The sequence below is a fragment of the Spodoptera frugiperda genome, chromosome 10 (genome assembly GCF_023101765.2).
Source record: "Spodoptera frugiperda isolate SF20-4 chromosome 10, AGI-APGP_CSIRO_Sfru_2.0, whole genome shotgun sequence".
Lineage (NCBI taxonomy): Eukaryota > Metazoa > Arthropoda > Insecta > Lepidoptera > Noctuidae > Spodoptera > Spodoptera frugiperda.
This window is the reverse complement of record NC_064221.1, coordinates 6,603,825-6,630,631: the sequence shown is the minus strand read 5'-3', so window position 1 is coordinate 6,630,631 and position 26,807 is coordinate 6,603,825. Positions and strand designations below refer to the sequence as shown.

General features: G+C 36.3%; 1 protein-coding gene across 4 annotated transcripts in view; it reads right to left on the bottom strand.

Annotated features, from left to right (window-relative positions):
* LOC118277747 (sister chromatid cohesion protein PDS5 homolog B) overlaps window positions 1–26,674 on the bottom strand; it is a 50,016-nt gene extending 23,342 nt beyond the window's left edge. For 3 of the 4 annotated variants that reach the window (XM_035596661.2, XM_035596664.2, XM_035596665.2), the window contains exons 1-2: window positions 26,418–26,673; window positions 22,794–22,883 (exon numbers count right to left, since the gene is read on the bottom strand). In XM_035596661.2, the coding sequence (XP_035452554.1) occupies window positions 22,794–22,874 (81 nt within the window). In that variant the 5' untranslated portion in view covers window positions 22,875–22,883; window positions 26,418–26,673. Of the gene's footprint in view, window positions 1–22,793; window positions 22,884–26,417 lie in introns of all 4 variants that reach the window. The other variant, XM_035596663.2, reaches the window with a different exon arrangement.
* Window positions 26,675–26,807: the final 133 nt, after the last annotated feature.

Here is a 26,807-nt window from a genome sequence, read left to right as displayed (position 1 = left end):
GGGGTGAGGTTGGCTTCCTTCAACCATCTCCGTACTGTCCACTCGCTGACAGCCACTGATAAAGTTAACCTTAATGTGGAGGTTTTATAGGGGTAGTTTGTGTTATAACTTGTTGGAGTCGTAGTGAGCAAATACTCTAGTCCGCTGAATTAAGTTAAATATTTTAAAAAGTACTGATACAATTTTTATAATAATGGTACCAATATAAAGCTGAAGTTGTAAGCTTTCTAATAATATATCGGTTTTTAAAAGCAATTCAGTATATTTTTAAGAAAACATCTTCGAATGCGCACATGTAGGTTGAGTCGATTTGGTTGCTCGCGAGTGTAGTTTATACTGCAGTGTATCATGTTTACAGTGCAGCGGAAATAGTTGTTCCAATACTTCACCTATTATACAGATAGATGAAGTAGAAGAAAATATTTGATGTAGACAACCATGTAATATATTTAAATAAACAGATTTTGTACAAATATTTTTTTTTCTTTTCATTAGTCATAATTAATTACCGTATTTTTTTCAATGTACACAATAAAGTGCGTTTCATTTATAATTAAACTGGCCAAGAAGTTCCATTGTACATAGCAGCTGTCGCTCCGCTCTCCCGTCCACGTTTTTCTACCTGTTCGAGATACTGCTATTTTTATACACAGGTATCTTTGAAAAATGTTCCTATATGTCTACTCAGGTAAGATTTAACATATAAATAAAAAAAATACTGTTTAAAGTGAAAATATATGGTCAAACATTAATTTTTTATAATAATTTGTTTAAACAATAAAAAAATGGAGTGCACATAAAAATTTTGGGTAAACATTGCAATTTATAGTTTAAAAAACAATATCCCACATCGATCATATTAATTCATTCACTGTAACTCTAATCCGAGGTGAAAACCCCCAGGCGCTCCACTATATTGGCAGTCAAAGACTTAATAGTACTTCCTATTAATACTTCTAAAACATTTCATTGCAAACCACATCACACGTAATAAAATATTGCAGTACACATAAAAGACTGAAAAGCAGATCACCTTCCACGCTTCAAAGTAAACACAGAACGGCAATAAAACAGCTAACAAATATAAATAAAAACACTGAAGCTCCCTAGATCGATCCCGCGGCATAAATTCACGTTGCGATGACCTAAATAAACTGAGCTAACCTTGATTGTGACAGGTTTAACTTTGTTAACTGCAGTTCCCCATCACGTCTCGATGTAGGCCAGGTGTCATACAGACAATAGAGCAATTTGTTACAAGATTAAATCTAGATTCCTATGTGGACCTGGTATTGTGTGCGAATGTGGGATGGTAAAACTAATTTGTATAGTTTAGCTTAGTGACCGGCTAAAATAAGTCTGGCTCTAGAGGTCGCAGCAATGCGACTGTCGAGTTTGTAACGTAAAAATAGTATTTCCATTTCTGGTGGAGTAGTTTTACTGCTGCACTCAGAGATGATTTCATGATTACATAAACAATTCCTTAGTAGCGATTTTGTATCGAAAACCAATTACCAAGGACTGAGTCAAGTTATCATTATTTTAAAGACTTTTATTTCCAAAATTGCTTTTGGTATTTGACAACAGGTTCACTTTATTACAATTACATTTTAATAACATAACTTTAAAATTATGTACAAAAGGACACACCGGGTAATTAGTGTTCATTAATTATTTACTCTTTTGAGGGAAAGCAAACAAAACAAACCATTATTTTATCATGTATAAAGTAATGTTTTCATCGTACAATGCAGGTATTACGAACAAAGCTATGGATTTGTGGCCGCGAAGGCAGGTCGCTCGCGCCACTGACGCGACGGTGTCAGAATGCTATATTGGGGTCACTTCCCCGACAAACAGTGGCACTTTAATGACAGGTTTGTACACTGTAAATATGTATTACATTGTAATTGTAAACTAGCCGTTATTAAACAATGCATAAACTTGTTAAGGCCGTTACATGTTTTGTTACTTCTTTCTAATGATTAGTGAAGTACACGAAGATGAAAGAAGATTTAATTAAATCTGATTTCGTAAAAGCGTTAATTTTTAATGCTCATCATGTTAATAGCCTGTGACAGTCCATTGGTTGAGTGTGACCATCCTCCACATCTACGATTCTTAAATCTCCGAGATTAAGTGAGTTGAAAAGTGTATTCTAATCGGATAATTTTTAAATCTAAAAGCTAAGTAAGGTAAGGTAGAAAATTTACTTAGACTAAAGCAAAATTTCGAGTCAGAAATACAGGTAGGCGTGACAATATCCGTGAAGAGGCTGGCATTGGTGAGATATGATACAAAGCGATCAAGATCGAGATCAGTGGCGGGCTGTAGGAGAGATGTTCATTACTGAACGGATACGAGTTGATAAGGACGATGCGTCAAATCTAGGACACGAAGCTTCAGAGGCCTGCTTTGTGCAAATATTTCGTGATCAGGCCATTACTAGTATTTATAATATGACAATAGAAAACATCGGTCTTCACATTGCTTACAAAAGACTTTTCAATAAACCAACAAGAGCCCGTTGATTAGTTTGTATCCAATATTGAACTTTCACACGATCAAACACAATAACCAATATTTTAAACAGGATTCATGACTGATCTGACAATATACACAAATCTCATGAACAACACAATTACCAAAACTGGCTATTCTATAACAATTTAAGAGAAACTGATTCGTTCGACTGGTCGCCAGAGTATTACAGGGTTTTTTTCGGATTTTCTATAATTTCTGAGTAGTAGCAAGGAGTCTGGAATTGTGTCCAGTATATGGCAATAGGCTCACCCCCTATTACATGGGAAAATTGGATGTACATTGCAAGGCTCGAAAACCGGTTAAATTTTCAAACCGTTATTATGTACTTGTACGCAAAACCTTTACATTGGGTTTCGTTCGCGAAACCGGTTTTTTTAAACCGGTATTTGGAACAGTATTTTCATAAAGGTTTTTTCGGATTAACCGGTTTAGAGCAATAAAAACCGGTTAATACGACGCACATCAAAGAAACGCCGCGCGCTGTTCAGCTTATTTCAATAATAATATTTCAACGCGTGTACCGACATGCCCCTCGTCGAATAAACCGGTTAATTTAGGTTAAAATAAAGTTCTTTAATGTTCACGTTCTTAAGAAAAGTTCGGAGGAAAACCGATATAAACCGGTATTAACCGGTATTTTTTAAACCGGTTCCGAGCCTTGGTACATTGTATAGCAGCATTACGCGCTGTAATGTGCACCTCGCCTACCCCTTCTGGGATAAAAGGAGTGACGTTGTAGTTTAAGAGAAAGTCTAGCGTCATATACTTCATAGTAATACCATCATTATGACACACTAGAGATATTTGTAAACAGCATCTAACTACATGTTCTATCATACACACAACGGAACTAATTTATCTGAGTGTATATTTAGAGCGGCAACTGAAATTACACGCACATAATGCCACGTCATACATCGAATATTAATTTCTAAGTTATTGAGAACAGTACCATTATTAGTATGTGTTTGTAAATAAACGTTTGTGAACCCGGAAAGGTAACGGATTATTGTTGGTGGTCACGCTAATGGCTATTATAAGCCGGTATAAATGCAAAAATAGTTTTATAAAATGACGCCTGATCGCGTGTTACCTGAGAGGAGAAGGAGGAAGCATATTAGAATACACAATTTTGTGACTAATTAATCCTTTTGGAATAGACCTAATGTCTATCATAGAGCTTAAAAATGCTTTTCCACCGGAGATGTGCTATGTTACTATGCTACGAAGACGTAAGTAATAGGTAAACTGTGAAACTATACGACCATTTTCACCAGTGCTATGCTATATAATATGATTGGTGGAAACAAAATGCATCCACAACAACGTAGCATACCACATTTCTGATCAAAAAGCATTCTAATTCAGTCCATGCTACCTCTGAAAATCACCCCACTTATCACCACCAACAAACAAACAAACATATTATTAGATTACCCAATTAACCTACAGCTACACGATAATACAGCCAACCCGCCAATCCCTAAAGACGCTTGTTATCTTATCGTATACACCCATTGCTTTACGATGACGTCACGTTACTTGATACCCGACAACGAGGCGAGCCTATTGCCCCCAAGCCACGGAACCCGGTTCAACCTTGAAATTAGCACGGGCTAAGGCCCAGAAATATGATCCGTTCAAAGCACACTTAATGAGCAAAGCAATGAAGCAAAATTGCGCAAATTAATAAGGGAAACTGGTTAGGTACTGTGGTCCAAGTCTCCGAAAGGCTAACAACCTACCACAATTGATTCACAATTATGACCTTTAGTTCAAGGTAGTTAAGAATCTTATTTTCATTAAGCACTCACCACCGTACTCAGAGTCATTTAATGGTAACTTAACCCACTCCTTAGCAATTGTTTTCGGAACAAAATCGTTACTAAGGAACAGTTTAAGTAATCATTAAATGTGACTGAGTACGGCAGTTAGTAATATTTTTTGCGCTGCGCAGTAATAAAAGTTAACGCTTTATTAGTAAGACTCAGATATTACCAGTAAGTCAGGGAAGAAAAGAGATTATAAAATGTGTAATAACCGGAGATAAAATTCAATTATGTAGAAGTTTCAATTTATGACTGCAACTCGGTGCTTGGTGCCAATATAGTGGCAAGGCTGTGTAAAATATTGCTTAAGTTAAAACGACGGCGTAAAGATTCGACGGACGGTAACATTCAAAGCCAGGATAAGGTTAGAACTTTTGACTGAACATTGGAATTGGAACATCGCACTCGTAAACCTTTAAGAGCTATGAAGACATCTAGAGATCACTGCAAAATACTTTTCTTCGGAAAACTTTTGAAATATATACTTTAGACTTAGCCGGAGCTGCGGACTGTTTACCGGGGCTCCGGTTCGAAAAGCAGGAGTAGGAACGGGGTGTTTTTTAGTCAGTAAGAATCTGACACTCCCTCTCGCCTCACCCAAAGCGAGAGAAGTCATTGGATGACTGTATCCGCACAAAAAAAAACGAAGCTATTGGAAAAGATGCCAAATAAGATGCACTACCTGAACACAGGAAATTCCAGACCAACAATTCAGCTTGAACCAAACTACATACTCAGTCAAAACCACAATGTACATAGCTAGCGTTATTTTTACAATAAACATCATAAAAAGCCGTAACAAAATCTCAGCTGGCTCATAAAACGAGACAAACGACTTATGAATTACATCGCAAGCCTCCAGGCGTTCCCGGGCAATCGATAAAAACTTCGTATTTAACGCAATCAAAATAGTCCGACAAACACATCACACGAGTCGCAAGATTTACGATATTAAACTTTATCTATAAAACATTTAAGTTTGTTATTGTTATTATTATGACGTTGTTGATTTTCTAACCACAGGATATGACTCAGATATGCTCCTAATTTTTATTATATTTGAATTAAAATACCCTAGATGTTGTGAGGGTATCTGGAGCTGCGGACTACCTAGCGGGTTTACCGGGGCTCCGGCTCGAAAAGCAGGAGTAGGAACGGGGTGGTTTTTAGTCAGTAAGAGTCTGACAATCTCACTCGCCTCGCCCAAGGCGAGAGAAGTAATTGGACGATAAACCCCCCTCAAAAAAACGGTGTTGAGGTTAACTTTAAAGATTTACAAAGAACAAAGTGCATGTATATAGACGAACCCTGGGAGCAACAGCTACCTATAAATCCAATAACAACGTAGCAGAACGGACGTGACAGAGGATATTGCCATTAGCACGTAAGTGTACATTCAACTGCACACATTTCCTGCAAGTGGTCGGACCACTCCATTATTTAATGCTCCATCTCCGATTCTAGATCAAAATATACACAATAGGGATGATGACGATTGATATGAAAATTGAAAAATCTAATTAGTACGTCAGGTACGTTATGAAAACATATTAGACACGTATTTTTTTTTTTTTGTTTTGTTATATATGCAATATACGTATATAAAACGAATCAAAGTTTAGGAGTGGGAGCAAATACGTCATTTCTACGTATAAATTGTACCTTGAAGTGACATCACGTGATATTTCAAATCAATATATCTTCGAAAGTTGTTGTTTCCGTAAGAAATCAGAAAATACGTGTCTAATAGTTATTTTAAAATAATCTACAAGACGGACATTAAAATAGAAATTAGGCGTCTATCCTATTACCGTCTGTTCACAAGTTACCTTTTAAAACAATTGTCTATTGACGAGGTCAAAGGTAATACCGCAATGAATACCGCTCTACTTCGGCTCTCACGCCCAATCGAGTTTCGACTGAAAAGCTACTCAACTTTAAGATGTTCTTAAAAGTATTTCTGTCGCTAAAATGTCAAAGACACCTTTGAGGCATCTTAGGCTTGAGTAGCATTTCAACGCTCAAGATTTTCAAATACTTTTAGAATTGTAAATAAAGGCAAGTCTACGTCTATAGAAAATCGATTTGCGTTTGCAATCTATCAATAAGAAAACACGTGTGGTATTTATTATCTGTAGACAAATGAAGACATTACATAACAACGGTAGCTGAGCACTTCCTTTCATAGTCGTTAATAGGCAAATAGCGACAGTAATGCAAGTGATGTTTCAGAAGGTTGAATAAATAATCAAGTAAAAATACTAATATTTATGAACATGTCTACTCTTAAGCCTGCAATTTAAGCCATAGTAGGTAAAAATAGACTGCAGGATTACGTCATAGCGAGCGACTTATTCATGATTCATTGTCTGTAAAAACGATAGACGCCACTATTTAATATGCAACTTCCAACATTTGTGCAATGCTTTCAAAATGAAGGCAAAAGATCGGAATATTAATTTATAGTTTGAAAAACTGCATGACTGAAAGGTTTCCTTGTCGATTGCTCGCGACTTTTGAATTGTGAATAGAAGTAACCACGAAGCCTGAAAAGAAACTAGGTACAGGTCCTTATGACATGTGACTAGGATTCCCAGATGGCCAGGATTTATAGATATTGTGTGTTGTCCCGTATCCAGTAATTTTACTTTGCTGTCCCGGAATGAAAAAGTACTAGTTTTTCAACAAAAATACAATTCTATGGCTGCAAAAGTCAAACCAAACGTTGTAACGTGCTCGCAAGTCGCGCTGCATGAGTTCTAGGGACCTACTTGATTCCTACTTTTACAGTTTACTCTCGGATGGGACACCAAAACAGTTTCCGTTCGTGGCCCAAGAAATTTCCAGGAAATGAACAGTTTAGATCTGTCAACCCTACATGTGACGTATGACACTAGAAAAATGTGAATCACATATTAACGGCGCGTTCCAATAAACTACCGATCGGTAAATTTGCTTACGAGCCGTAGAATTTTGACATAAGCTCCATACAAAATGTGTCAAAATTCTACGGCTCGTAGGCACATCTACCGATCCGTAGTTTATTGGAATGCGCCGTAAACCTTCTGCGTATAACTGTGTGTAGTTACCGTATGCGTTATACTAAGGCCGTAATGTCGTGTGTGGAAATCACAACACTTGTTCTAACTGTTAGAATTGATTACAAAATGGAACTACTATAGCTATCAATAGTGATACACTTCACTATGACTATTAATGGACATCTTACAAGTTAGCAGTACTGTTCACATTTACATAATTTGAGCTGTTTTTTTTTTGTCTAGATGAGGTTTTTTTTGGAGTTATGAGTGAGAGATGAATATGCCACTGTAGCAAAGAAATATGAAACAATAGGTTTCATGTGGGTAACAATTGTGTATTTCCTACACGTACACGTACTTTACCGTTCAGTTGGCGTCTAACATAATCTAGCCTAACCTTCATACAAAGGGCTTAGTGGGAGTCTGTTTTACGTTCAACGAGACCGAAACGAGACCGCGTTTGGCGCTGATTGGTTGGTTCATTCAAGCCGGCCCATCAGGATCCTTAGTCGATCGAATCGAAACGAGACCGAATTCAGCGCTGTTAAACCAACCAATCACTAAGGCCACAACCCTGTGTCAAATTTGTTTAACGTAAAGCAAACTAGTACTAAGGGTACAGGTTACTACTACCTTTTCTAAATAACGATAAAATAGGAAACAATTAATATACAACACTTTTGCACTGAACATTTCATAACAGTGTAATCAGAATTAATCAATCATTATTTTGTACCAATTAACAAAGTAACAATACGAGCATTTAAATAATCCCTCGGTATCTAAAAATACAATTCAAAGTAAATATTATTATCTAATCAGTAGTTAAATCCAATGCCAATTGGTTTTTGGGAGACAGATGAAACAAATTGATATTTGTTTGACAACAGATTACATTAAATCAACCTTCCGGGGACATACCGTGTTAATAAAAGAATTGATTACAAAAAGATGTATAGAAATGCCTTTTACAATAACAACAAGCATTTTCAGTTGAGTTTTTGAATAGTTCCTACATTCTACTACATTTATCTCTCTCTTGTTTTGACCTACACTAGGATTTTCTTCTTAGTCGTGGGTGCGTTTACAAACATACAAGTTCACATACACATGACAGCCAAACCCAAAAAAAATTGTGAATCACACAGAGTTGCTCCGTACACGGCAGCCAGTTGCCCAGACACCGCGCCAACTGTGCAGTCAAATCTTTATAATATGCTTCGACTCTAAGCCTTTGAGTTTATTTATTAAAACAATTTTCAAACATGACAGAGTTAAGACAAAAAAAAAAAGTAAGCACCTAATACTTTGCCCAACCCAAACGAAACCTGCATGGTTTCTTTCAAACACGCCCATGCACATACCAATGAAATGTTTATTTTATTTATACAGTGAAACTTGGTTAAGTAGGACCTGGATAAGTGACAAACCTCCACAAATGGAACTCATACTGAGGTCCCTACCCATTGGCACTGAATTACCTCTATTAGTGGGACAAACAACCCTCTATATCTGGGATTCGTTCTTTCGATTTATCATCTTAGTTACCTCTATAACTGAGACAGCAAGTGAATTTTAATGCATAAACCTCAGTAACTGAGACAACATAATTTTGTTTGTTGATTTACTTATTCTTATTCATTTATAATGTGCACATAACACATTGTTTTATTTAAGAATCACACCTCTTTATGTGAAATAACCCGTATGTTCACCTCCATTAATGGAACCCTCTGTAAATGAGACAAATATTCATTTATACCTGGTTATCTGAGACACTGGGTTAGTGGAATACCTCTATAAGTGATACCAATTTGAAGGTCCCTTGGCTGTCTCACTTAACGAGGTTTCACTGTACTATTAAACTTAAGTATCAACTACTAGTTAGTACTTTGTAGTATGTTGTAAGCTTATTGCCTAATAAATATATGCGTTATTGAGACCTAAGAGATAACGTTTGATTTATTCTTTTTTACACTAGGAATGACCAGGAAATTTAATTGTCAGTAGGTAAGAGTCTAAAAGTATCCTTATTTATACTTAAAAGGATAGCGTTTGGTCATCATATCACCTGGGGCTTTAGTCTGTCATTACAATTGTGTCAGAATGGTCGATGTGGCCGACGATGGAACATGCCTATCTACGAGCAAACTGTTCACTCGGGACTTGAAGACACCCAAGTTATATTCCTATATCATTTTCTAAAGGCGAAAGTGTCTCATGTAGATTATCCTTTAGAGTTCAATACAAAAATGACCAAGAATTCAGAATTGACCACAATCGAATAGGGAATCAATTACAAAAGACTAAAGTACACTTCTGTCTAGGGAAATAAGGCGTATAATCGAAAAACTCGTATAAACATTAGTGTAGCGTAAGTATTAGGTATATAAGCGTATAATATAATTAGCTGTATACATAATGTGGGGGCTCGGTCTTCTATTTACAAACACTATCCATGCCTGACCTTTTCACAAGAACTACGTGTATGTAGCTTTTACTTTTATTATATTTCTCGTCTTTAAAGGAAATTAAAATAACGGCTTTGGTGTTAATGGCATTGCTAAACACTAGGTTTTTTTTTAATTATTTATCTCCGACGGGGTAGGCAGAGGTGCACATTATAGCACGTAATGCCATTGTACAATGTACACTCTGACTTTTTACAATTTATGTTGTAATTCCCGTGGTGTACGTGGTAAGCCTGCTATTGCTACATACCGGGCACAATTTCAGACTCCGAGATACTACTGAGAAATTTTAGAAAACCCGAAATTAGCCCAGCAGTACCGCGCCTTACCTGGCGAGAGAGAGTGTCAGACTCTTACTGACTAAAAACCACCTCATTCCTACTTACCATCATTACAGGGCATCTTCATTCTAGACTTAAGTAAGTAAATCAGAGTTGCCTTCGATTTTTTGGATAGGCCAATGTAAGCTCAATACAAGGGCAAGGGCTGAAAGTTTAATTTCAGTAATAGCATTACTTGCAGAAATTGTATCATAGCAATCATAGCTGTCTAGCCAAACGAGAAAAACATGAGTAACATTATGTACATGTTTACAACAACACTGACATAAGTAAAGATTTTTTCATATACATATCCATACTAATATATAAAGCTTAAGAGTTTGTTTGTTGCTTTGTGTTTGTTTGAACGCGCTAAACTCCGGAACTACTGTTTGACATATCTTTGACTGTCCAATTTGAATAATAAGTTTTATGTTGGATAGTGCATTAATCGAGGAAGGCTATAAAACGTCACTCTATGACCAATAGGAGCCGAGCAGTGGGTGAAAAATTATATAAATACGAAAGTAACTCAAGTCTTTGTCTCTTCTTGACGCTTAAACCAAAGTACATTTTTTACTGTTGGATAAGCTATAGGCCCTACAGCCTTCTTCGATAAATGCACTAGTATAGGCTATGTATATAAAACATCACGCTACGATCAATAGGAGTCGAGCATAGCGGGCGAAACCGCGCGGAAGTATCTAGTATTAATTTACATAATTGTTAACAGAAAGCCTTCAAATTGATATTTTTTTAAAAGCGTAGACAATTAGACAAAGGCCAGGCAAGTGTTTATTGTTTTCACATTATATGGACGAAGCGAGAGCAAATATTTGAATGGTAAACAAAAGGTAAAGTGTGACCTTGAACAATAACACCTCAATATTCCTGAAGGTCATCAAATACTACCATTCTGGTAAACGATCACGTGGAGGAATCGAATTCTAATAGGGAACGCCAGTCAAATAAATAAGGACCCACGTTTCATGACATTAAATAGGAATTTCCTTTGAATTCTTTTAGGATAAGGTATTATGACGTCACAGTTTATGTCTGAGGGTGCTTCTCCATCAAAAATGTGCTACGTACGATTGTACGTATGTTACAAAGATGTAATAGCTAAGCTCTGAAACTATAAGACTGTTTTCACTGATACTAAGCTATGTAGCTGTGCGAAGTAGATGCGCACTTCGAGTGTGCGATGTACCGATAGTAGTGAAGCTATCCATAGCACGCACCCATAGACCGCATCTTTCCGTATAAAAAACATAGCTGATTCCGTTTCCACCAATACTAAGCTATGTTTACCAATAAATATGATTAATGGAAGCCAAACGCATCCAAAGCAACTTAGCTTAGGACATCACTCGTGGAAAAGTACCCTAATAACCTGTTAATATTCTCATTTTCTGTGTAGGTAAACAACAAAAAGTAAAACCATCAAAGTATTCAATTAATTACAAAAAGCTTTGATTCATGAAAATATTTGTCAAAACAGCCATTTTACAAGCTCAAATAAGTCTTCATTCCTCGAAATCTTTTATCGTTACCAGTTTCTGTACTACCGAAGCACCTTGTATTGTTTTCACCTTTCGAATACAGCTACATCATGGTACAAGCCCTCCCAACATCTACTGCAGTGCCTACGTCAAGAGTTCACGGCTGAACGATCAATCAAAATAATGCCACGGATCTCAACTCGTGTCACCTCCATCATTCAATAGTATATTTGCAGATAAAGCTGCAATTTTGTAACATTTCGTATTGAAGGGCCAATAAAATTGGAGTGAACTTATGTAACAATGACATATACATAGGAGTAAACTTTGTGCATATCTCTAACCAGAACATTCGCGTTCCCGTGGCGTAAAAAGTAGCCAAGTGTTATTCCAGATTGTAATTTACTCCTGATCGAAATTTCATCCCGATCCCTTCAGCCTTTTTGATGTGATTAAGTAACAAACATACACACACAAACTTTCGCATTTGTAATACTAGTAACTGGCAAGTTACTAAGGGCCAATCTCTTCCAAAGTCAGATATGTCTTATTCTCAGAATAACGTTGTCATTTACTCTTGGATAGCCAAATTCACATTTCACCAACTCGCCACACAGATAGTAGAACTTACTATGTTAATATACCAAGGGATCCTTTGATCTAACATGGTCCTCACATATACATACTCAAAGAGTGCTTCTATACAAAAAAAAGAATGTCATAAAAATGAAATGTTCGATACCATAACAATTGAGTATTGAAAACTAGATCGGAATTTGATCAACCTTCTATATTTGAGTATTGTCTAGTGGAGCCGGACTAACAACACACTAATTTATTACATTATCGGTTAATCAAGACTATGTGTGAAGCTAGACGCTCGTTACACAAACCACGAATGTCAATAATGGATCAACACACAAAAATAAACGAACGTGAATCATTTAAAACAAATTAATGCTCGGTGATTAAGTACGCCTACATACCAATACTACAGTATTACGTCACTATACATCTTCACCGAAACCCGTAAGAAAAGTTAAAGGTTTATATTTAATGTAATATAGTCATTACGGGTAATCCCGGTTAGAAAAATCTGGTTGTTTTCTTACTTGTTGTTATTTGTAAGACTACGAATTCAGCTTACGGCTTATAGATTTCCCAGAAATGTGACTTAAGGACATATTACACTTTAAAGGCACCGCTAAAACCTAGCGATTAAGTTGTCATTTAAATTTGAACATTAAATTTTATGTCATAGGATATATTTTGTAAAGTCATTACAAAAAGGCTGTAAGCTAGAGGACCGCGCGCTGGCAGCGCGATTTTAGCCGTTTTGCATTGTTTTCAAAACAAAAACGCAATGCCGTGTCCGTACCTTTTATATTATTTGTGTGATTAGAGCCCTCGTCTCTAAGCGTATTCATTTCACTGCTTAATGAAATTTACTCTTCGAAGAAAATTAAATCTAGAAAATGTAATCTATCTTTTCGTAGAACTTTCTTACTCAATTTTTTTTATCTATTAAGTATATTAAAGACAGAATCTCTGGCAAAACAGCCTCAAAACTCTACGTATAAAGCTTAGGTATTTACGAAGTTCAATTCAGCATTGATTCAAATCTAAGTTCAATTGAATGTCAGGATTTTACGTGGAGTCTGCCATCTGCCCTTCGCAACCCAATAAAGATGATCATAATTATCAATACGATAGCCTCGGTGCGACCCGCTGTGATACTTCAAACACATGTCTACTAATAATTTAATGAAGATATTTTTGTTCCAGATTATCGTCGCGAAATGACGTATAGGAGATACGCCTCCGACAATCAATCTTTAGAGCGATACTTATTTTTAGCGACCACCGATGACATTACACAACCAAAAAATAAAATTAGGTCAGAACAACTTTATAAATATGTATTCTGCATGTCCATGTTATGCCACCGTCAATCCCTCAGCGCTTTTAAAAATAAAACAATGTTTATTTTGGCACTTTACTGTGTATGTAACTAAAATATAACAAAGCTGTCGTTTTACGCTATAACAGTGCGTTTTGCAAAGTAATTGAAGTCATATTAGTGTGAAGTGGTTTCTGTGATCTCCGACTACATTTATCACTCTCGTGTCACGATTCTACACGTTATTGGCGTTTGTGAAAGAAATGTGAATTTCTTTTCTATTTCACAATGGAAAAATATTCCTTTTTGAACGGCTTCGGAGGTCGGTTGAAATATTTCATTGAAACATGAAATGTAGACATGAGAAACGTTTGAAGTCGTTTAAAAGTATGTGAATCGTTCATAATTTATAGTTTCCTATCTGTCTCTGCATATTATGCTACCTGGACGGGCAGGGGTATTGCGTAGGAAGTAAAAGGTGAGTTATTGCATATAGTATGAGCACGAAGGAGCATTATAAGCACTGACTTGTCGATAAAACCCGCTTATATTTAAATTGGTTTCAATATACAAACATGATCAAATTTATACAAACACTAGCGATCCGCCCCAGCTTCGCATGGGTGCAATGGTGATATATTATGCATGTTTAATACATATAAATGTTCCTCTTGAATCACTCTATCTATTATAAAAACCGCATGGAAATCCATTGCGTAGTTTTAAAGATTTAAGCATACAAAGGGACAGAGAAAACAACTTTGTTTTATACTATGTAGAACATCACTATACAAACATACATGATACATTCAGGTTCATATCTAAGGCCATGACTTTTAGAACCAAGACCACCTAGACTCAACATTATTGAAGCACTAACAACTCCGTAAAAAAGAATTAGAAGCCATTCCAATTATACCATTAATTTAATAAAAACCCAATAAAAAATGGTAATAAGGCAAACCATGGCAATAACATTAATGAAGATCATTTAAAAATTACTGGAGAAGTGCCGACGAAACATTAAAGGTGACAATGTCTGGTTCGCCTAGGGTTGCCAGACGGTCGGAATTGGCGGGATTCTCCCGAATTTTTGTATGTCCTCACGACTCCCGACAAAGCAAAATAATCTCTTGAAAAACGAATACGATAATTTTAAGTTCACATTTTCGTCAAACGAAACTTGCAAACCACTTGGGCGCTTGGCGTAGAGCGAAAAAACATTGCAATGCACTAAAATAACAAATGATAAGTGACGGGCATATTTTATAAGAAACTGTGTTGAAGTTGAAAATTTACCCAAAATTGTAGGTATGTTTTATAATGTTCAATTTCATATTTCTCCCGACCAAATCCCGAAAAATCGGTTATAGATCCCGATAACAGGAAGAATTGACCTGACAGCCCTAGGTCCGCCCCGTCCGGCTCCCGGTAACATTTGAAGGGAACCCGTTTCCTAAGGGATCACACCTTGCGGTGCGCAGATGTTCGGCTTTAATATAGATCCACGTGGAGCCGAGTCCCATACAATCTGTTTGAATTGAGTTATGCGCTAGTAAATATTTGTTTATCAATGAAACTAGGTTTGTCGCTGTTTAAGCGTTTTACCTACGTCAATTTTGACAGTCTTCAATGAGGTTACGGGGTTTAATTTTCCAAAACAGAAATACGTAAAAATCAGGTCACAGTTTATGATTAAAAAAAAAATACATTTATAATTATAACATTTTCTATTCCATAAAGTTAAAGAACATAATTATATTAACCACATTTTACTAAACCGACTACATAGTACGCTAATTCCATTCTGTACTTCAGTTACTGTAATAAATAACAGTATAACCGAGTGGCTACTCTTTAGGGAAAAGCAGATGGAATGGAATGTTATTACACAATTAAATTAATCGGACATACACAGCATTGTCCATTGTAATACTCTCATACAAAGAGCAAGCCAAAAACACAAATGAACATTTCGAAAACACGTGAAACATTTTAATCCAACATATACAGCATTTAATATATCATTTATGCGAGTAAAACATAAAAGTATATGAAATTCTCGCATCAATTTACGAGCACAGTTTTCCTAGAAGCAAGGAAAATACTTTAAGCTTGAAAAAGCTTTTATATTTTATTTGGTACAGAGAAACACTCGCTTGGCTTGATTCTGAGAATCAGGGTCGATACTGCAGGCTGGATGTTGAGTAAATCAAATGTATGAACCTAGTGTATAACATACATGATGTTTATTGTGTACCTACCAATCAACAAATATCAGCTTTCGACGTGAAATCAATAAACGCTTCGAGGTACAGGAGTAGTTACTTGTTATACCTGTACCAGTAGCAGTAAGTAGGTCAACACGCTTGTTCTTAACAATCGACATTATTTTATTAAAGCGGGAAAGAAAATTTAATAAGCAACGTGCTTAAGCTAACTTATTTATAGTAAGCGTAATCAGTGCGCCGAGCCAACTTAGGTACCAGGCGTGCATAAACTCGGTACACGTGTCGCCTCTTTTCCCGAGCTCACCCATCCAAGCTAATACGACACGGTGCTATAATCTGTCTAGTCCCTAACTCGGAAAGCGGACGCCGACAGGATGTTGTGAAAGTTGATACAGAAGTCGACAAACTAACTGTCGAGGATGCACCAAGTCGAACAAAAGCAAAAAGACGTGCATCGTTCCAATTATTCGAAACCGGCAAACTTGGCGTGCTGAAGTCAGACAAATTATTTAAGAGTACTTTACGTACATTATGCTGTACAACGACCCGCCCGACTCCGGTTCAGGCAGAATGATAAATTATGAATGTATTTCACACAGATCTTTCATAAATCCTAAAGCGTTATGCAAAACCGCATTACCGCTTGTTTGCGCTCCATTACGTTTCTCTAATTATGTTGTTAGTCCCATGGAATAGGGGAGACATGGAGACTCAAAGCCATCCACTGCGCACGAAACAAAAGTCTATGTTACATGTTACAACTAATTTAGGGTGTAAATTGTGTGTTGTTGCTATTCAAAACAACTTAATATGGTAAATTCCAAGTAGAATACAGATTAGTTATATCGTGATTATATCGCAATAGCTTGAAGTTACCTGTATTGTAGGACTGCAGCACCGTTACAAGTTACAACAAAAAAAAAGATTAATTTTAATAACTCAGCTGCACCAAGATGAATTTTATGTATACTGTAAATACGGTTGATATCTAAGTAAAACTGAACTAATATAATAAATCGGACGAGTTTGAAAGAGTTAATTACATACATTCTTAATTAATTAATTATCCTTTAACATATTTTTCTTCTTTAATCTTTATAAAACGGTTGGCAATCTAATATCACATCACCACACATAGGAATACAGCTTGTTAAATGAAACCTTAAGGAAGAGCTAGTACGATAACGCAGTAACCGCAACGGATTTATCATCAAATTAACTCTTATGATCATTTCATGGATGGGTGACAATATCTCACTACCGAGTGCCAACACAACACTATCCTCAATACGCCAACGCCTCGGCGAACAGAGGAAGCTTTCTAGTCCTCCCTAATTGATACACACCTATTTTAATAACCGATCAAGTGTGTAAGCGGCTTGCACGTCAGTTTAGATCTTGTTTACGTTTTATATCATCATCATATCATCCGTTTAGGTTTAAAAATATAGCCATATGACGTAAAGACATAAGACAAAGAAAGGACGGAAGGACAGATGGGCAGCGGTGTCTTAAATAATAGGTAGGCCACTTTTGGCTAACGTTCCCCTAACTTTTTCAAGAACGTTACCCCACTCAAAAGGCACACTGTCTCAGTTTCCATTTAACCCAAGTCAGCAAATGACGATTAAATAACAATACGGACGAGAAAGATTATTTGCATATTTTTTTTTTTTTTAAAGTTGCCCCACATTAGTTTTCTCCTGTACCGTGGGTGCGTTTACAAACATACAATTTCACATGCACATGACACCCAGACCCGAAACAACAATTTGTGGATCACGCAAAGAGTTGCTCCGTGCGGGAATCGAACCCGCTACACGTTGCAGGCAGCCAGTTGCCCAGCCACCGCGCCAACCGTGCAGTCAATATTACAAAAGTAATGTAATCATCGGTACAGTTTCGATGGCATGTATTGGGAATGCGTCATAACGGATTTCCATTGAATAAATTGTTTCGTATATCGGTAATCTCGTTCACAATCACGACCAGACAGCTGAACGATGCGGTGTTGGAATGACAAATTACGTAAATGACAAATTATGCAGGCTTGGTCCCAAGCTTAAGATTACAGGGGTCAATCAGATTCGAGATGACGTCAGGGTGTAGGTAAATGGAGGATAAGTCTTCTTTATATGGATTGTGATTTGTGAGTGAGTTTTACTAAGAAGAAAAGTAGATTAAAACAACTACGAAGTTCTCGGAGCTGCGGACTACCTAGCGGGTTTACCGGGGCTCCGGCTCGAAAAGCAGGAGTAGAAACGTAGTGGTTTTTAGTCAGTTAGAGTCTGACAGTCCCTCTCGCCTCGCCCAAGACGGGAGAAGACATTGGCTAATTTTCCCCCCTCAAAAATATACAGCCTACAATAAGAAAATTAATATGTAAAAATAAAAAATGTTATCATAATCGCTGGTATATGATACCACAGTAAAGTACCACGAACTGCACATCTTACGAAGCACAAAAGAATGACATATGACACAACTAAGATCATTCGCATTTTTTTCAATCGAATGTAAACAAGCGATATGTACTTCGAAGTAACGTAAGCATAGCATGAGTATTGAAATATGTTAGTACTACTTTTGGGCTTTAGAAATGTGGGGTGTATGTAAACTACGATCTGAAATCATACTGATTCGGTCCAGCAGTGTAAACCAACTAATCTAACTGAGGGCTTTTTTTGCCACAAATGTCCTGCAAAATGTTTTATACTGTGGGACCCGTCATGGAAAATAATTTCCCTCCACATCTCTAGAACATTCCAGAACCGATAAAAATCAAAGAACACAAGTGTAATAGAGTGTGTAAAATAAAGTCTAGGTAAGTAAAGGCTTGGATTAGATTGAGAGCGAGCTTACAAGCGATTTATGAAGCAAGGGATCGGGTGACGTGGCGGAGTAAAGTTCCAACGGCTCTCTCTATGCCGAGGATTACATGTGAACACATGGTCTGAACCAGTGCTTTCCGATAATCGTTAAGTTATTGTGTCGTCTCTGTAATGAAAATGTATGTTAATGGTATCCTTACTAATATTATCATTGCAAGAGCTAGTTTATCTGTCACGTCGAAATGCAGTTTTAGAAGGCCACAGAGTGTTAGAATGCTTTTTCAAAAGATGTACTATGTAGCTGTGCTGTGAAATCATGTGACCGTTTCCACTGATACTAAGTTATGTAGCTGTGCGATGAAGATGCGCAGCTCGAGTATGCGATGTATCAATAGTAGGGAAGCCATCCATAGCACACATCCATAACGCGCATCCATAGCCCGCATCCATAGCACGCATCCATTGGACGTATCCAAAGGACGCATCTATCCATATAAAAAACATTTCTTAGCCGTAGTCTGTTTCTACCAGTGCTATGCTATGTGGGCCAATAAATATGATTGGAGGAAGCCAAATGCTTCCACAGCAACGTAGCATAGCACATCTCTGGTGGAAAAGCACCCTTATAGTCTACATGTTTTCCTTTCACGTATGGGTTTAGCAGAAAGAAATAACCTATGGCCTTTACCGTAATCCCAACTTTAAATAAAGTAAGAAGATTGGTTGAGTAGATAAAGCTCAATCTTTCATACTGAAGTTGGAATTAAACGAATTAAAAGGATGCAAACAGTATTGATTTTTTACCAACGATACGACTTCTGTACGTTAATTATTGTTCTACATATACCGTTGTACTACATGTACTATGTATGTGCTTCCATATACATCTGTTTAGTACATTCAGCAGTGAATAACTTAGGTTATTTGATACCTGTGCTTATACACACGTACAAATGCCGATGTAGTTACCACCATCATTTAAATGTGACTCAATTTCTATGGATTATGGAAATGTGTATGATGTAGTTCACACGAGGAGGTATTTGGCGTTTCTTATTTATTAGTTTTATTATAAAAAAAGCTACGCAGTTCAACGTAAGTAAAAATTGGGTAGACTGGTAGGAAGTTCAAATATGATGTATACCTAAGAACCCTCTCCAAAAGTTATGTTCCTATTGTAATACGACCGTAACCATAAGAGTGGGAGAGCCATGCTTAGGCTCGAATGAGCCGGCTCGACTGCAGTGATACCAGGACCTCACAGAAAACCAACGTAAATGTTTCGTTGTGTGAGTGTGGTTACTGGAGGCCAAATTATCCCCTTCCCAATCGGAAGTGGTCTGAAGTTCGAATATAAAGTATAGGGAAACCTAAGAACCCTACCATAAAGCTATGTTCCTATTGTGTTAGAACCAATGAAATAACATTAGGTATTACTTGTATTATACATCTAAACAGGTATTATGCACCTCCGATAACTCTTTCGGACCTAATGGGGGGAGGACATTGTTTTGAGCATTCTCCCTATTCATTTTTGGAGCCCATACTATGCGTGACATTATATTATTAAACTGTCAAAAACAAAATATCTTCACAGAAAATTAAATTAGTTTTTAAGCTCGTCTAGTGTATGTGACGTGTCGTCATATCATCTGCGAACGTGCTGGGGTTGACAGACATCCAAATTAAGTGGATTTTGACAGTTTTGGACCCTAAGGGATGCATAGAACGTTAACTAAGCAAGATTTTGCCATATGTCTGTCTTTTTGTCTCTGGACTGCACCTCAAACTGACTTGATATTTTTGTAAATATATCTTTACACACAGTATATTTTATAAAATAAAAAGTTCTTAGATTTTATAATACGACTATTGTCCAAATACTCAAACGGCACTCAATTTTAAGACACTTAAGACTAGTTTCGTCAATACTAATTCTTTATAAAATGACATATATTTAAGTACAACTTAAAATTCGAGTAGCAATGCCGTATTCGGACATAAATCTCACTAAACTGAGTCATAGATACACTCACACTAAAAAAAAATTAAGAAAAATCTAGGTCAAAAAAGCGCATTTTCCCGCACAATCCATTAACTAGCTAGTTTGCGAAACCCGGATCAGTGTGTAAAGCATAGTAAATTGATGTCAGTACAACCATTATTTAAGAAAACAAACCAAACTAGTTACTAAACACGGGACCGGGGAAGGTAACTTGCCAACTTTAAGTTAAGCTGTGTCGTGACAGCCCTAACATTTAGACGGACAAGACTTAAGGTAAGCGTCCGCATCGCACGCACCGGACGCATCGCAAGCAACGGATTTTAGTTTGTCTTGTAAAGAAACTCCTCAAACTGCGTCTACTGATCCGCATCGTACGGACCGCATCATCGGCAATGGCTACATGCGATGCGTACTGATGACGTCATACGGAATGCCGATGCCAAAAATCCGAGTGAGAGTGGGATCGGCAATCCGATTGCTATTAAACGCATCTGAAATCCGAACGCTGCCGATACAGTGAACGCAGTATGAAAAATTAATCCGTTTGATGCGATCCGTCCGTTGCGTGCGATGCGTACGATGCGGGCCTATGGACGCTTACCTTAAAGCTGTAGTGTGACAGACCTAACAGACGTAGACAAGACGTAATAGGCAACTGCTAACTCACTTTACAGTAGTCCATGATTCTTGGTTGATGTATGGTGACAGGTTGACCTAGTCAGTGTTCTTATTTCACAAGCAATAAGAGTGATTATTGCACGTCACGCCTCTAATACGGAAAGTAAGCAGTCTTATTGAAATGGACACAAAATATTACCAAACTCCATGTACTAAGTTCTACACATAAAACCTAAATCATTACGTAGTATAAAACAAAGTCGCTTTTTCTGTCCTTATGTCCCTTTGTATGCTTAAACCTAGGCAACGAATTTTGATGCGTTTTTTTTTTTTTAATATTGAGTTATTCAAGATGAAGGTTTATATCTATAATACATGCATAATATATCACTATTGCACCCATGCGAAACCGGGGCGGGTCGCTAGTTAAATACAAAGATTAATATTTTGCCTGATACAATAACTAAATCAGAGCTTTAATGAAGCAGAACAATCTGAATAAAAAGTATCTAGAAATCAAGTGTTAACAATACCTACATGTTTCCATTTTCCTGAAAGCCAATGTCTGATAACAGTTATCATGATTATGAATGTCAAGTTTTATGCATTTGACTGTGTTTCAGCTTTGTTTAACAATTATATCAGGCGATAGGAATTACCTAGCGCACTGAGAGTACCAACTCAATCCTAAAGTATTATTTTCAACAATAATTAATGTATACTCTAAAAATTCCATTTTCAAATAATACTTACAAAACGCAGAAAAAAAATATATTTTAAAATATAAAAGTGCTTGCGGTGGCTAGGACTCCAGTGACAGTAAGCTCCTCACAATGCGTGCCGATTCCAGAACTGCCTTCTGTATTAGGCCCTTGATTCACTCACCTAACGTCAGCCTCTTAAGATGGATGTCGAGGCTTTAAGGGATCAACTCATTCGCCGACACGACTATCGGCACAATGATAGCGGAATCGACAACCTCGTGAGCCAAGTCAAGATATTTTATTTGTTTCTCTTAATCCATAATTGCATGGACAAAATAAAGATTGAGCTGTCTACAAGACATTCAACTACTTAAATTATTATAACCAACTATTGATTTTGACGACTCTACCTTGCATTCACAAAATTCGTTAGCATTTCTTCATCTCAATATGATTATGGTGATAAGGCTATGGGACGCAAAATCAGACAATTCTAGCATGTTTTATTTCATCAACAATACGCAAACTCTATCAGGCTTATCACTGGAGTGCCCTAAAATTTTTATATTCATACTAGCGGACCCGACAGACGTTGTCCTGTCTACACGTCTGATTAATTAAAAAAACATTGTCCAGCGGACAAAATTGTGAATCTAAACCATTCTCAGATCCCCTTGAACACACACAAAAAATTTTAATCAAAATCGGTCCAGTCGTTTAAGAGAAGTTCAGTGACATACACACTTACAGAAGAATTATATATATAAAGATGTATTAAAAAAGAAATATGGACATACCTTAAGTCTCCTGACAAGTTCATCTGGACCGAGGTCATCGGTGATTGGACGGCAGCCTTGCGGGTACACTATTTCCGCCATGCTGCCAATCTGAAGTAGACATAAACAGTTAAATTAGTTAACCTAGTAAAAAAGATGCACCCTATATCTAGAATTACCATACTTTAGAAACTCAAGACATAAAGGCTGATACCAAAAGCAATAAATAACATATTTCTGTAATAAACACACTTCCAGTTATAATTTATGGACTTTCAATAATTTATAATGGTCCATAGTAGAGACTGATCAATAAAGATAGTTATCTGTCAAAATATCTCATTTCTAGGAAATTTTTGATTAAGAGTATAGATTCCTCACATATAATAAAGTATCATTAAAATAGGTAGTAAAATGTTGTGGTGGCCCGGAGTTTTAAGATGTCTGCTTCTCATGCATGAGGGTGCAGGCTAGAAACTTACCAATGGCAAATTACCAATGTGACTTTTTCTGAGTTACATGTACATTCTAAGCATATTTAGGCACCACTGATTAGCAGTGAAGAAAGTTCTAGAAAGCATAGTGAGGAAAACTGGGCTTATAATTTCTAATTAAAGTTTTAAATCGCCCACCCGCATTGGGCAAGTGTGGTGATTAATACTCAAATCTTCTCCATGCGATAAGAGGGTTTTAGTTAGCAGTAACCACTAACAGGATGATGATGAGGTAATAAAAAGTAAACCCATACAAATATTTCTTACAAAAGGGCAATTTGAAACAAAAAGTCACCCGAGACCTTAGAAATATGTTAAACCAGATGAAGGAAAAATACTTTCAAGGAACTTTGCAAGTAAAATTACACCTGCTTTGTACAAAAAGGAGTGGAAACTTTTTTCCTTAGTTACTGTCATACAATTAAGAACACTATACTCTCGTAGAGTGGCCATAGAAAGGCCAGAATGGAGAAGATTGGAGGAAACTTTTGCTACCTGGCAAATGGACACACAGAAGTGGAGAAAGAATGCACTGATAGCTTAAAATAGATTTTGTTATGTCTGAATAAAAAGGCTATAATTAATAAACAAATACATTCAATATTATATCACTAAGTAGTTCAGTTTACTTTACATTTTTTGTGTTTAAATACCTAACAATAATTTATAAGTTTCTGGTAGCTAACTAACATATACTTAGATACATTACATACACATAGGCAAATAAATGCATACATTTTTAATTTAATTAAGAATTTGGTGAAACTTAATCAATATTGGGAAAAAGGCCCTAAAGTACACAATTTTTAATAACAATTACAAAACATTGTGTTTTTTTCAATAAGTATGACTCTGGATTCTGTGTTGTAGCATTAAGATGTGCTTAAAAAGTAAATATTAAAATAGTAAGTAATAGTTAATCCTAATTGTCAGCATAAAACAACAAACAAAAAGTTTTAAATAAAAAAAAATATTACTTATTGAATATAGATACGAAATTCTGAAGAGTTAATATAACATTTATCAATTAGTGCTTTTGTGTACATCCCTTCAAAGTTTTAAACTCTTTTTAAAACCTTGAAGTGATGTACAAAAAAGCTAGCTAATTTATTTATTAAGTGTTTTGAAAACAAACTAATAAACAAGTGTGTGACATTATGCAAGTACCTAGTTGTCATGTTTTCCTCTTTTACTAAGGTACTAGTGCATTACTTGGTTAATATTAGCCTGTTCCTGTTTTGTGACTAAAACACATTTATTAAAATATTGTGTAACATCAATCTTATCATCAGCGACTACATAGGCCTCCTCTACCTAAAAAGGTTTGTATGATCTAAACACTTGGCATGCCAGTTGGAGATCCCAGTTTATCAAAAAGCTGCTACCCTGTCAAATATAGGTATTTCAGTCTCATAGTCAACTCTTATGATAACCAGAGGAAGAGTAATGGTGACAAATAACAACTCTGCTATCACCTTAAGTACTTGAAAATGTAAGTCCTGAATCCTGTACTATAAACAATGAAATCCAGGACACCTGTTTGCCAAACTGTTTGAATGCTAGCAAACAAGTGTCTGTGATATGATGGTGCTTGATAGAGCTTTGAATGACTTGTTGCACTGACCACTAGTGAAAGGAATAAGGGTGGGTAAAGTGACATGCTTTCCATACATTATTTCTTTTTCTTAGAATGGTAACTGAGTCTCCTGTTCAATTTTGTTGAATACATTACTTTATGTGATGTCATACCATTTTGTCTTGTCGAAATGTACATACACTCACTTTAATTATGATTAATATAATGATTCCCATGTTATTGGGTGTACTCTCATCCCCCATTGATATTTAACATTTATTCAACTTTAGTTATAAAACCTCTTTCTTAAAGCCCATCCCATCAAAGAAAATATGTTAATTCTGTATTTCAGCGCATTATTAGAACATGGTAAGGCTAGTTATGTTTAAATAGAACAAGAAACAGTTTAAACTATAAACATCAAACAATACAATATGTTTACTACTTTCCTAAGTGACATTCTCATTAGTAAAGATATAAAAACAAGAATACAAGACTGCAACTAGGTATTAACTCGGTAATAAAAGTTGCATACATTTGAAACTATAGACTATTTGTTTAGTAATGTGATCATCACAGTTTCTCTAACATTCTCAAACATCATGGCACACTATCACTACTGTGTTTTACATTGGCTTCTTTTTATTTAGGCTGCATTAAGCATGGTGCTAAATAAATATCTTCTTATGTTTTGTATTGTAATATGTGTGTTGTGAACACTATTTCCCGTCAACACAAAATCAAGCACAGCTGTGTTTGGGTAGCATTTTCAAACATTATACTACAGAGTTTTATTATCTTAATGTTTACTACATACAGGACCTAAAGACCACTCCAAGTGAAACATTAAAACTGTTAACATCATAAGTTTTGCACTAAAAGTAGGTCAAGGCATTGAAACAGGGATAATGCACACCAGATGACCAGATTTACTTTAAAGGGACATGGAAAGATCTAGAATATATGTTTGATATCCCAGTTCAGTGTGCAACAACCATAAATACACAGTACCAACAATAATCTCGGCCGAGGCATAGAGCAATATTGATGTTCCAATACTGTTTACCTGGCGAGTGTCGTGACATATTGGAACAAAGTGGTCATCACAAGAATGTGCATTTTAACCAACATTTTTAGCAATAAACAATAACCTATACCAAAATCCTCCCATCTGTACTTGACCTAACATGAGGCTGGGAGCTTATCACGCAAATCTTTATTGATTACGAGCGATCTTGAAAAATAAAAACCCTCGTCCTCAAAACAACACCACTGATGATGTTTAGAAACATAAAACATGACGTGTCGATCAAATTCAGTCATAACTCCCTGTTTTCTCACATAAATATCATTGCAAACGTGATATTTATCCTACCCTGTTGCTGGGCTCGTGGTTTAAACAACAATCAAATTATGCTAGATTATGGCAGACCCAGTTTTTACGACCAAGCAAACAATACAAACTTAAGAGGTTAATCCACCTTTACTGCACCAAATTACACCAAAATATACCGAATCTGCATCTTGATTACACATAAACAGAGAAGTAAAAACTATAATGGCTAGAATACGTACAAGAATTCATAGACGTGGGCCTGCGTTCACGTCCCGATGTTTACAAAATCCACCACAATATTTCAAGTCAAACAAACTGTACACTGTTATAGCATAATTATTTCATGAACACGACACTGGAAAGTAAATCATAGGGGTTGAAAAATGTCCTATTGATCTAAATACATAGAAAAATCGTGCTAATAATTTTTTTATCAATCTATGTGGACGCCAAACTGCGGGAAAAACTACAGCGAAGTTGGCATCATATCGCTCGCAATTCAAGGCCGTCTATAGTCTATGTCATTTTTCTTAAAATTGTCTATGCATTACACGCGTTTTTACTTATGGTATTAGTCTATGGTCATTGAATACTCGATTTTTTAGAAACTGTGTACAGTCGAGCACTAG